General features: G+C 45.2%; 1 protein-coding gene across 1 annotated transcript in view; it reads right to left on the reverse strand.

The window, feature by feature from the left end:
• LOC138296107 (zinc finger protein 879-like) overlaps positions 1–13113 on the reverse strand; it is a 532771-nt gene that overhangs the window by 330490 nt on the left and 189168 nt on the right. The window contains exon 4 of the mRNA XM_069234965.1: positions 5805–5927. Coding sequence (XP_069091066.1) covers positions 5805–5927 — 123 coding nt within the window. The remainder of the gene's footprint in view (positions 1–5804; positions 5928–13113) is intronic.

A 13113-nucleotide genomic window follows, 5' to 3' on the forward strand; every position in this document is an offset into this window, starting at 1 on the left:
ATCTAAGTCAAACAAAATCAGTCTGCTTCTACCATCCAGTGGCAGCTTCTTTGCACCCTCAGCTGGCATTTCCTGGGCATCTGCCCACTCTCGACTTTGTGGCGACTCTTGGACTTGGTCCCCTTGTTCCACAGGTACTCTCATCCGGAAATCCACTTTGGTCGCATTGCTGGTGTTGGTCTTCCTTGCAGAGGTAACCACTGAGGTTCTGGTTAGCAGAGCCTCAGTGAGACAGTTAGTCATCACACAGGGAACACATACAGGGCACACTTATGAGCACTGGGGCCCTGGCTGGCAGGGTCCCAGTGACACATACACTAAAACAACATATATACAGTGAAATACGGGGGTAACATGCCAGGCAAGATGGTACTTTCCTACACAACCCCCCCCCCCCAAACGAAGGACAATAAGACTACCCATGACCTGATGAGTCTTCATTGTCTAAGTGGAAATATCTGGAGAGTCCATCTGCATTGGAGTGGGTACTCCCAGGTCTACCAGTTCCACTGTATAGTCCATTCCCTGTAGAGATATGGACCACCTCAACAATTTAGGGTTTTCACCTTTCATTTGTTTTAGCCAAAGTAGAGGTTTGTGGTCTGTCTGAACAATGAAGTGAGTGCCAAACAGTATGGCCTCACCTTCTGCAGTGCCCAGACCACAGCAAAGGCCTCCCTCTCTATGGCAGACCAATGCTTTTCTCTGGAGGTCAACCTCCTGCTGATAAAAGCAACAGGTTGATCCTGGCCCTCAGAATTGAGTTGTGATAAGACTGCCCCTACCCCTAATTCAGATGCATCAGTTTGAACAATTAATTTCTTGGAGTAACATGGGCTTTTTAGGACAGGTGCAGTGCACATGGCCTGTTTCAGCTCCTCAAAAGCTTCCTGACAGCTAGCTGTCCACAATACCTTTTTAGCCATTTTCTTAGAGGTGAGGTCATTAAGAGGGGCTGCTATGGAGCAATAGTTCTTTATGAACCTCCTGTAATACCCAGTGAGGCCTAAGAAGGCTCTCACCTGGGTCTGAGTTGTAGGGGGAACCCAATCTATGATAGTTTGGATTTTCCCCTGAAGTGGTGCAATCTGTTCTCCATCTACCAGGTGTCCCAGATAAACCACTTTCCCCTGGCCTATCTGGCACTTTGAAGCCTTGATAGTGAGGCCTGCCTTTTGCAGGGCCTCCAAAACTTTCCACAGGTGGACCAGGTGATCATCCCAGGTGGAGCTAAAGACAGCTATATCATCTAGATATGCAGCACTAAAAGCCTCCAACCCTTATAGGACTATATTCACCAACCTCTGAAAAGTGGCAGGTGCATTTTTCAAACCAAAGGGCATTACTGTGAATTGGTAGTGCCCTCCAATAGTTGAAAATGCAGTTTTTGCTTTAGCATCCTCTGATAACTTGATCTGCCAATACCCTGCAGTCAAATCAAAAGTGCTTAGATACTTGGCAGATGCCAGTGTATCTATTAACTCATCTGCCCTGGGTATAGGGTGAGCATCAGTTTTAGTTACCTGGTTGAGACCTCTGTAATCTACACAAAACCTCATTTCCCTTTTCCCATCTTTGGAATGAGGCTTTGGTACAAGTACCACAGGAGAGGCCCAAGGACTTTCAGAGTGCTCAACCACTCTCAGTTCAAGCATTTTCTGAACCTCTTGTTTTATACAGTCTCTGACATGGTCAGGCTACCTATAGATCTTACTTTTGACAGGCATGCTGTCTCCAGTATCTATAGTGTGCTCACACCAAGAAGTGGTACCTGGCACAGTAGAAAAGAGTTCAGAAAACTGACCCAGGAAATTTATGCAGTGGTCTTTCTGCTCAGCAGTAAGACAATCTGCTAAAACTACACCTTCCACTAGAGCATCTTGTTCTGTGGAAGAGAAGAGATCAGGGAGAGTGTCACTCTCTTCTTCCTGTCCTTCATCTGTTGCCATGAGCAGGGTGAGATCAGCCCTGTCATAGTAGGGTTTTAGGCGATTGACATGGAGCACCCTAAGGGGACTCCTGGCAGTGCCCAAGTCAACCAAGTAGATGACTTCTCCCTTCTTTTCAACAATAATGTGGAGTCCACTCCATTTGTCTTGGAGTGCTCTTGGGGCCACAGGCTCCAAGACCCACACCTTCTGTCCTGGTTGGTACTGAATCAGAACAGCCTTCTGGTCATGCCATTGCTTTTGGAGCTCTTGGCTGCCCTGAAGGTTTTTACTGGCCTTTTTCATATACTCAGCCATTCTGGACCTTAGGCCAAGTACATAGTCCACTATGTCTTGCTTAGGAGCTTTTAAAGGTTCTTCCCAACCCTCCTTTACAAGTGTTAGAGGACCTCTTACAGGGTGTCCAAATAGGAGTTCAAAGGGGCTGAAGCCCACTCCTTTTTGGGGTACCTCCCTGTAAGCAAAAAGGAGGCAAGGTAACAGGACATCCCATCTCCTCCTGAAAAAGCTAGCAAGGCTTGTTTGCGGTCTTTCTGCGTGGGAACACCTCTGCAAGCTTCTTCACGATGTGGGACATCCATCCTCCAAAGGGGAAGTTCCTAGTCCTCTTCGTTCTTGCAGAACATTAAGCTTCTTCCAACAAGTGGCAGCTTCCTTGCACCCTCAGCTGGCATTTCTTGGGCTCCTGCCCACTCTCTACACTGTTGCGACTCTTGGACTTGGTCCCTTTGTCTTACAGGTACTCAGGTCCGGAAATCCACTGTTGTTGCATTGCTGGTGTTTGTTCTCCTTGAAGAATCCCCCTATCACGACTTCTGTGCTCTCTGTGGGTAGTAGGTGCACTTTACACTTATCTTTCAGGGTCTTGGGGTGGGCTATTTTTCTAACCCTCACTGTTTTCTTACAGTCCCAGCGACCCTGTACAAGCTCACATAGCTTTAGGGTCCATTTGTGGTTCGCATTCCACTTTTGGAGTATATGGTTTGTGTTGCCCCTATAACTATGTGCTCCTATTGCAATCTACTGTAACTTTACATTGCTTGCATTACTCCCTGGTGCTATTACCTGCATAGTTTTGGTTTGTGTACATATATCTTGTGTATATTTATTATCCTCATACTGAGGGTACTCACTGAGATACTTTTGGCATATTGTCATAAAAATAAAGTACCTTTATTTTTAGTACTTCTGTGTATTGTGTTTTCTTATGATATTGTGCATATAACACCAGTGGTATAGTAGGAGCTTTACAGGTCTCCTAGTTCAGCCTAAGCTGCTTTGCCATAGCTACCTTCTATCAGCCTAAGCTGCTAGAAACACCTATTCTACACTAATAAGGGATAACTGGACCTGGCACAAGGTGTAAGTACCTCTGGTACCCACTACAAGCCAGGTCAGCCTCCTACACATGCGACTAGCTAATTTGGCTCTAATCTTTGAGTTATACTCTTCCATTGAAAATCAAGAGCCCCCCCCTTCTCTGGCAGCATTGTCTCAAACTCTCCTCAAAAGGGGTAGTGCAGAGGATTCCGCTCCGCAAAGTGAAGAGGCCAGAGGGATCACGAAATGCCCCCTAGTGAGAACTTGGGAGTCACTCATAGAGTGATTAACAGCTATTATGACTGAGAGGACCTCCCTCAGAGCTTCGCTGGCTGCAATGTTGCCTTCCCTGGGTGAAAGGTTGCTTTGCAAAGCTACTAACTTAGATTTGGCAGTCTAGCAATTTCACCAAAGTGCTAATCCCATCAATCATCGGAGCTAATGCCTTTTCAAACTTGCAAATGAATAGAAACACCAGACTCCATACATGTATAGGCCATTTCTCTTCCCCAGTCCACTCCCTTCCCACCCTTAGTTCTATCCCTAGTTCTATCACTGTTTACCTTTGTTTGTTCTGCTGTGTTTGTTCTTACAAACATTAGAAGAAATCACTAGCAATTTGCTGAATGTTTTTCATTCTTTTATGGATAACTTAGGTCTGGCAGTTAACCAATCTAAATCTTTCATAATGAAATGTGGACCTAGGCAGACAAAGACAAGAAAATCCTTGCTGGGAGGTGAAGAAATTGGAAATGTAAGGTTTTTGTAATTTCAAAGGTCTATAGATGCGGTCTTTAGGTCTGGGAAAAGGCTGGGTGATGAATCTGTGAGGGATATGCTTAGCATTTCTAAAAGCAAATGTGTCTCTATTGCCCTATTTGGTGCAGGGATTTGGGGATACATTAATTGCACTTTATTGCAGACAGCCCAGAATACGTTCATACACATATTACTGGCAGGATCGCAATGCACTGCAACATCTTTCTGCCACAAGGAGGTGGGGCTGACTCTTTTATAAGCTCTAGTTAAATTACAACACTAATTATTATGGGCACGTATCTGGATGAACCCTAAGGCCCACCTGTGCAGATCTCTTGCCTCAAGACAGATGGAGCTCCAGAGATTCCCTGACTGAACTATGTTCAGAAGAGATCTGAGAGAATGGGGTTTTCATCGTTTTACTCCGACCAGGACACCCTGGCAAGCATGTCCTTGAGCAGAGTGAAGGAACTGTGTCTGGAGTTTATGCTTAATGAATGCTCACAATCCAACCATGAGGAAGGGGGAGGCCCTAGAAATATGGAGCCAGCCTCCATGGCACTTTATTTACAGGTTGTGAATAATAAGAGGCACGTTTTTGCTGGCCAGATTCCGTCTCACAACACTGCACTTTCAGTTGGCTTTCCCTAATGGAGGAACATGGTTTTCATCTCTTCCACCATGCCATTGCGAAGCCTCAGCAGATCAATCGACAATGCATCTGACTTTATTTTGTACATTCTATGCGAAGGTGAGAAAGTGCTTTCTGCGCCCACTTCTGCTGGGCGTTGGCTTCAGGCTGATATGGCAGCGTTTGCCTATTTGCAAGGCCTGGGTAAGGATGAAGTAATTGTAGCCATGCTGAATTTAATTTTAAGTGTTTGTCACTTATGGAGCTTTGTTCTGCTGTGTTAGTTCTTACTCAGGCTGTCTTGGCAACTTTATGTTCAAATTACTTGGTTAAAATTTCTCTTTGAAATGTTTTGTGAACATGAAGACCTGTATTATGTTTGCCAATATAAGAAAATCATAACATGTGAAATAAAGAGGCGTGTAATGGAAAAGTCACTAGGCAAAAAGAAAAACAAAGTGCAAACTTTAGAAGAAGTCACTAGCAATTTTCAAGGTACCTTCAGAACTTCTCTAAGGACTTTTTCCAACTTGAAAATTGTCGCAGATTTGCTCTTTTGGGGGCAGCGGTAAATGCCTTTCCAAGATGGAACAATGAAGGGAACAACCCCAAAATTGGTATAGGTGTTGGGGAGGAAGTTTCATTACAGGAAATGTTTTCCTCTGTGGAGGTTTCTTTTTAATGTGCCACTGCACAGAAGTGTGGCATTTCAATCTGCATAATTGCACAACATGCACAGTTACCCATGGAACAACCCCTCTGTACTGGCAAGAAAGAAATTCATAAACACTTTTCTGGAGTACACCTAGAAAACCGTAATTGTTGCACTTTTCAGTAGTACTTTTGGCACGTTTGTGAATTTATTAGGAGTACTTCTGGCATGTCTGTGAATTAAAGAAAGCCAAATCTGCATGTAAGTAATGTAGTCAATCTGAAGACGCTGGTTCTTTCTCTAGTGAGCTCTGTGTACAATACAAGTAGTTTTAATCCAGAGGCAGGTCTTGTTTGTTCTCCAGTGTCTTCCCCATTTGTGAATATTTTAATATATTTGTTAAATCGAAATATTATTTTCAGGTGTTAAAAGGGAGAATCATGGTGCCTGTAATCCATTAAACCATAATATAACATACATGTAAATCCCATACCTTCTTCAACTGTGATAATACAATCATTTTTTTCCCTCTCTTCCGAATCCGGGTGATAATTCAGACACTTGTTATCCTCTTTGTTTAGGTAGACTTGGGCATACGGATTATCAGTCGTATCACCTATTACGTGAAGAAAAACGTACATGATTTAGATGCTTATGTGCATTTAGTCACTGTGGGCTTTTTATTACCATATTTACATTTATTACGCTCCCTTCACTATCCGAATCTCTCTTATGCTGATTTTATTTAAGTTTTTTCATACTTACGAAGAAACAATGCCTTCTTATGAAATTTGCCAGGAGATATTTAGATGTACCTACATATGTCATTGGGCTACTTCACTTTAAATAATTTATTTTCGTCAACGACCTTAAAAGCAGCAAGAATATATAAAAGTATTATATCACTTGTTTATCAATTTCGTGACAACAATCTCAAACCCATATTCAAAATTCCGTACTACATTTATAAAATATTTATAAAGAATTTAAATGATATAAAATCATGTATTAAAGTGTAGCTTTCATAAGAGTAAAAGAAAACTTATTAATATGCTTAAAAATTACTTGGCTTAAAAGTCAGTGAGTTATATAAACATTACGACAATAGTAATTCTACCATGGTAATAAATCAATAGGAGTGCAAGAGTACATTATTGAATAACACTATTGTGCAAACTATCCAGCAAAGCAGTGCTGTCATTTACTGTTGCCCGAATAGTTGGTGGTTCCTATGCACAGTGGTAGCAGCTACTGCTTGTTTTAATAACCTGGTGCTAATAGGACAGATCAGAAATTAGGCAACAGAAAAACCAATGCATGGCCCGGTATCTTATCTGCAGACCCTCAAGGCCAGTTTATAATGATATATTCCCAAATATCTAGACATATATAGGGCAAAAGAGAAGACGGTTGTCTGTTTTATCAATTTCCGTGCAAGCTTGGCAGAGTGCACTTCCCTCTGGGCGACTCCTCCATTTACTAATGAAAGATGCTAGTGGTAGGGTTCCCAGCTGAATCTCATGGTGAACGGCGGGTCGATCTCATGAAGGAATGTTTTGAATTTTGGTTCATGTTTTTGATTTTAGAGGTACTCCGACACTCTGCCATGGCTTGGAGTAATTTTGACCATTTGTGGTCCCAAAAAAAAAAGTTTTACCTTTTTAGTGGAAAAGAGGTAATGGTCTCAGGATGTTGCCAGAGATCAGGCAGTCCCTATATGTGGAGGGTCTGTTTAACATGCTTCAGCCACGGCAATACAGCAATACTCCTTGGCAGTCTAAGAATATCCTTCAACCCATTCCTACAGGGTTCCAGCTCAGGATTCAGCCATAGTCTTACCCAATAAAGGATGGGTTTCAGTCGGACTTTCCAGTGATCGGTTGGATGTCCAAATCCAATAAAAAAAAAAAAAGAGTTTTAGTGTACCCCTCCAAAAATTATTTTTGGCTACCCCCAGAGCCTCTACCTTCTTGTAGCCCCGAAGTTCAGACCCATAGGTGGCAGCAGCCACTGCTTGGACTCTCCACATTTCCAATAAGGGAGACATCTGGTGAAAGGAAGTATTTTTTGCAAAGCTCAGCACGGCGGCTACTCAATGGTTGAGGAGAAGCTGTTCCATGAGCTGGAACCAGATAACCGAATACCCAAATAGTCAAAGTTTGATACCCTCTCCAGATTTACTCCCTCCAACCTCACTACCCACGAAACTGTCAATGGAGATGTATTGCCATAAATTCTGTTTTATTGGTTTTTATGGCTTGAACATTATTAGAGCAGAAAAGACTAAGGGCCTGCTTTATATTTCAGTGAATGAGTTACTCCATCACAAACGGTGATGGGTATCCCGCCGGCCGAAATATAACTCCCACAGAATATAATGGAATTTATATTTCAGCGGACAGGATATCTGCCACCGTTGTGACAGAGTAACTCGTCTGCCAAATATAAAGTGGGCCCTAAATCTATCAAGCAAAATTTCCAAGCTCTTTGGGGTTTTCAAAACCAAGAAGGTGGCGTCTGCAAACAGGAGCGGGATCTTGGTGCCACACAGAACTGGGGAATCATTTTCACAGCCCATTAAAAACTCATCATTCATGAATAACAAAACAAACAAAAAAAAAGTGTTGGGGCAAATACCCATCCCTGTCTAACACTCTTGTCGACCGGTATGGTCTCATCTAATTTGAGCATAATTCTTGGTGTGGAGATGCACTATAGTTTTGAGTAATGTGGAGGGAGGCCCAGGTCTCTCAGGACAGCGGAGAGTCTATGTCTAGGGACCATTTCAAATGTAGGCTTGAGGTCCACAAAGGCTACATAAAGATTCCCTCTGTTTATGTCCACTGTTTTCCATCTCAGCATTTGGAATCTAAAAAACTGGTTTACAATGCTCGTTTTGGGGCAGAAACCCATTTGGGATTAGGATAGTATGTCTTCTATCCAGGAATTCAAGGGCAAAATCTGTTTGCTGAAGATCTCCTGGGCTGTGTTGATCAAGCATATGGGCTGATAACTGGCTGGGTCAGATTTCAAACCCCTTTTGTGAATAGGGAATATTTCTGCTCCCCTCCATGTATGGGGGATTGGTGCACAAGCCAAAATGGCATTAAAGACTGTTTAGGATGAGACCCAGATATCCGGCTCTCACTTATACAAGTCACCAGGGATCTTAGCTGGGCCTGGCTTTCATCTCACAGATAGCTTCCTTTGTCTCCTTGTGAGTGAAAGACGCTATGGCATTGGACATCTCTTGCCTGGACCCCATGGAATCATCTGTTGAGATGTGACGTTTCCCGGTCAGTTATATCAGGATCAACGTTAGTGGTACTGTCCACACTACAGAGGGACTGGAAGTGGACAACCCATTCCTTGGGTAAAATATTGGATTATGGTATCATCGAATTGGCTTTACTTCTATTGCTGTGCATATGCCAGAAAGTTGCCTGATGCCGGATTCTTATTCCGGATAGCATCCAGGATATCCCTCATAAAGAATAGTCCCTGGTTATTCTAGCCTGCTTAATGGTCTCATCATATCTAACCCTAGCTGCCTGAATCTGAGTTTGGGGTTGGGAGGTTGGGGAGGGTGTGGGGGGGAAGTCAAGAACAGGTAATACTTTTAACCAAGGGGGATTTGGCCAAATCACTCTTGGTTAAAAGTATTGCTATAGTTAATTCTTTAGGCATTACAAAAATGTACACTAATATTAAATTATGAGAGTGCTAAACTAAAGGCTTTGCTTATGCATATTTTAATCTACAGTTAAGATTAAAAAAAACATATAAAATAAAAAATGATGGCAGAAAAGCGAACTCATTTCTTAAGGTTTCTCAATACTGAATACTGAAATAAATATTTTTAATCTTTATAAACAGTATGGTTTATTTTTCAAATACAATACAACTTAAAATGAACACAGAGGAATACTTGTAGGTAATTAAAATAATAAAACAGCAGAGGAGGTGTCAGCATTTACGGGAAAACACTTGCTATTTAATTTCCGCACAACTCAGAAGTGGAACAATGTTTCAATTTTGATGGCAGCAGCAGCCAGGGTAGCGGATTATATGCTTCTGGGAGAAAGGACATCTTTCCAGTCATTTTAAGTATAATTTATGTCTCAAACAAAGGCAGACTGAGTGTAGCAGCCTTCCTCAGTGCCATAAATGCGCTGTCTGTGTACCAAAGCCTATGTCATGCAACATGAGGCAGGCAAGAGGTAAAAAAACTGTGGTTTTCAGTCAAACATGGCCAAACTACAAGTTGCTGGTCTTTGACAAACAGGCTGGGAGGGTTGGTAAGGAACATGGAGAGTCTAGGAGGTGGTGAGTGAGAGGGAAAGCAAAAGCAAAGGAGAGGGAGGAAAAAAGGCTTGCACTCTTAGAGTACAAAAGAAAAAGTAGCTCTCGGCAGTGAGCCATGGAAGGATACTAATCAAAAACATGACAAAGAGCTAAAATTTGGAGAAGGGACAGCAGACGAAGACGGAAAGCCATCAAATAAGAAGTAAGCAACTTAGATAAACAAGAAAGCAAACTAATGATAAGCAGTGGGCTGACCCAAACACCACTCCAAGCACTGGTAAAGTACACAATTGATCTCTGACAATAGACGCACAGCTAAAAGCTGTCCATAAGCGGCATAAAAAAACCAGCTAAGACTACTTAAACACTTTACATCCAGGAAGGCTGGTGGCACTCTGAACAGGACAGTACACTCAGTAAGAAGGAACCAAAGGTTACTGCATGGGATATCTTTTTCTAAACCAGTTTGAGTAGTCCAAAAGGAGTACCCACAATGCTGATAATTACCCTGTAAGTATCTATTCGTAGCATGTAGTGCTGCAGTTGCAAGATGTTTTTCCTAAAGACGTTTTATGGTCAACATCATATCTCCCCCTCCTCCTGGAGGTATTGCACATGTTCAACGCCTCCTTTGTTAGATTTTAATGTTTTTTCCTTGCCATGCAGGAAGTGAGAATATAGGTGGTCATTACAACCCTGGCGGACGGTGTTAAAGCTGCGGAAATACCGCAAACAGGCCGGCGGACAAACAAAAGGGAATTATGACCCTGGCGGAAACTGCCAACAAAGACAGCCACTTTAACACATCGCCCACCACGGCGGTACAGACAAGCAGCGCGGCGGTTACCGCCAACAGACAAGCGGGAGACAATGTACCGCCCACACTATTACAACCCGCCAATCCGCCACCTTTTCCGGGGCGGATTCACCGTGGATAAAAACACAACGGAAACAGCTTTTGCTATGGGAAAACGCTCACCTTAACACATCCCACGAGGAACGACGACTCCATGGACCCAGAATTACAAATACTCCCTGCCCTTGTCTTTCTGCTCCTCTACGAACAACAGCTACGTAGGCGCAGAAGACATCGGTGAGTACTGCACCTACGACACGGGGGAGGGGGGAGGCAAAAGTTAGGGGGACACCCACCAAACACCCCCACCCTCGCATATTACAACATACACACCAATGCATTCACAAAAATAACAGTAACAACCCACAATCCCCCCGGAAGAATGAAAAGACAATGCGAAATTCGGTCAAACATTATACTGTGCCAATATACATGTCATACAAAAATATACAGATATATATTAGAAAATCACTCATAATTATATACAATACGAGAAGTAGTGCAGATATGTACACAACAATGTCCGTGCACCAACAGTCCAAAAATCCATGGGCGAGGCCCACAAACGACACCTGACCACAATCGGAGAGAACACTGCCGGGGCATCAGATAGAAATACTACAGGCACCTCAGGGGGAAGGGAAGGGGGGGCACCTCAGCCAGATGAATGCAAAGCCAGATCCACGACGGGGCACCATGCCCATTGATGTATCCTGGGGAGTGCAAAGCCACAGTCTTTCAAGTCTCACAAGTGGGTGGTTTGGCCACTGTTCAATCCTGGGGAGTGCAAAGCCACAGTCTCTCAAGTCGCTACAGTGGGCGGGTTGGCCACTGTGCCATCCTGGGGAGTGCAAAGCCACAGTCTCTCAAGTCTTTTCAGTGGGTGGGTTGCCCACTGTGCCATCCTGGGGAGTGCAAAGCCACAGTCTCTCAAGTCTCTACAGTGGGTGGCTTGCCCACTGTGCCATCCTGGGGAGTGCAAAGCTACAGTCTCTCAAGTAGATGCAGTTCTCTACTGGTACTGGGTGGGCCTGGTGCACATACTGGATGAGTCGCCCCGTGAAAGTTCATGTCCTGTCACTGTCCCAGCTGCACATTGGATAAGGATGCCTGATGTGGCGGCCTTTTCATTCCTACACGGTGCTTGTCCTGTTCAGCGGTCTTCACATGGCGGTTTTGCCCTGTTCAGCGGTGCTTTGCCATGGTGGTCTTTGCCCTGTTCAGCGGTGCTTTGCCATGGCGGTTTTGGACTGTTCAGCGGTGCTTTGACATGGCAGTCTTTGCCCTGTTCAGCGGTGCTTTGCCATGGCGGTCTTTGCCCTGTTCAGCGGTGCTTTGCCATGGCGGTCTTTGCCCTGTTCAGCGGTGCTTTGACATGGCGGTCTTTGCCCTGTTCAGCGGTGCTTTGACATGGCGGTCTTTGCCCTGTTCAGCGGTGCTTTGCCATGGCGGTTCTGGACTGTTCACCGGTGCTTTGCCATGGCGGTCTTTGCCCTGTTCAGCGGTGATTTGACATGGCGGTCTTTGCCCCGTTCAGCGGTGCTTTGCCATGGTGATTCTGGACTGTTCAGCAGTGCTTTGACATGGCGGTCTTTGCCCTGTTCAGCGGTGCTTTGCCATGGCGGTCTTTGCCCTGTTCAGCTGTGCTTTGCCATGGCGGTCTTTGCCCTGTTCAGCTGTGCTTTGCCATGGCGGTCTTTGCCCTGTTCAGCTGTGCTTTGCCATGGCGGTCTTTGCCCTGTTCAGCGGTGCTTTGCCATGGCGGTTCTGGACTGTTCAGCGGTGCTTTGCCATGGCGGTTCTGGTACGGACATTGGTGTGTGGCATGACGTTCCCTACACTGGGCATTGGTGTGTGGCATGACGTTCCATCATTGCCCAGCGGGGCTGTGGCAGCCGGGGCCCTCCAGGGCACTGACTCCGGCAGTGGTCTCTGGACCAGTGACGATACTTGGGCCCTCCAGAGCACTGACTCCGGCGGTGGACTCTGGACCAGTTACGATACTAGGGCCCTCCTGGGCTGTGACTCTGGCGGTGGACTCTGGATCAGTGACGATACTTGCGCCCTCCTGGGCTGTGACTCTGGCGGTGGACTCTGGACCAGTGACGATACTTGGGCCCTCCTGGGCTGTGACTCTGGCGGAGGACTCTGGACCACTGACGATACTTGGGCCCTCCTGGGCTGTGACTCTGGCGGTGGACTCTGGACCAGGAGTCTTAACACGGTCCCGTCATCCAGTCTCCAATTTTAGAGCCTTTACAGGGGGTGGGCTGCCAGTGCCTTGGCTCCGGGTCCTAGTGGCCGGTGCACTCCACAATCCCTGAACACGCACCACTGGTATTGGAGGCTTTTTGGCTGAGGCGCTACGACGGGACTGATGAATTGGAGGGGGGAAGGTCAATTTTACAGAGGGACAGTTTCTGACGAACACTGGGATGGGTAGCTGGAGGGGGTCTGGGAGTGGAGGAAGAGGAGGTGGTTGTCGGAGGTGTTACTTTAGCTGTTTTGGGTGCAGGTGCAGATACAGGAGGCTGTCGTGAGGTGGATGGATGTTGGGTGAGTGACTGTCGGCATTTGTGTACTTTGGGAGGGGGCGTCACAGACACACTGGGAGAGGACACAGGGGACGTGTAAATGGCAG

Source organism: Pleurodeles waltl, chromosome 5, assembly GCF_031143425.1.
Source record: "Pleurodeles waltl isolate 20211129_DDA chromosome 5, aPleWal1.hap1.20221129, whole genome shotgun sequence".
NCBI classification, from domain to species: domain Eukaryota; kingdom Metazoa; phylum Chordata; class Amphibia; order Caudata; family Salamandridae; genus Pleurodeles; species Pleurodeles waltl.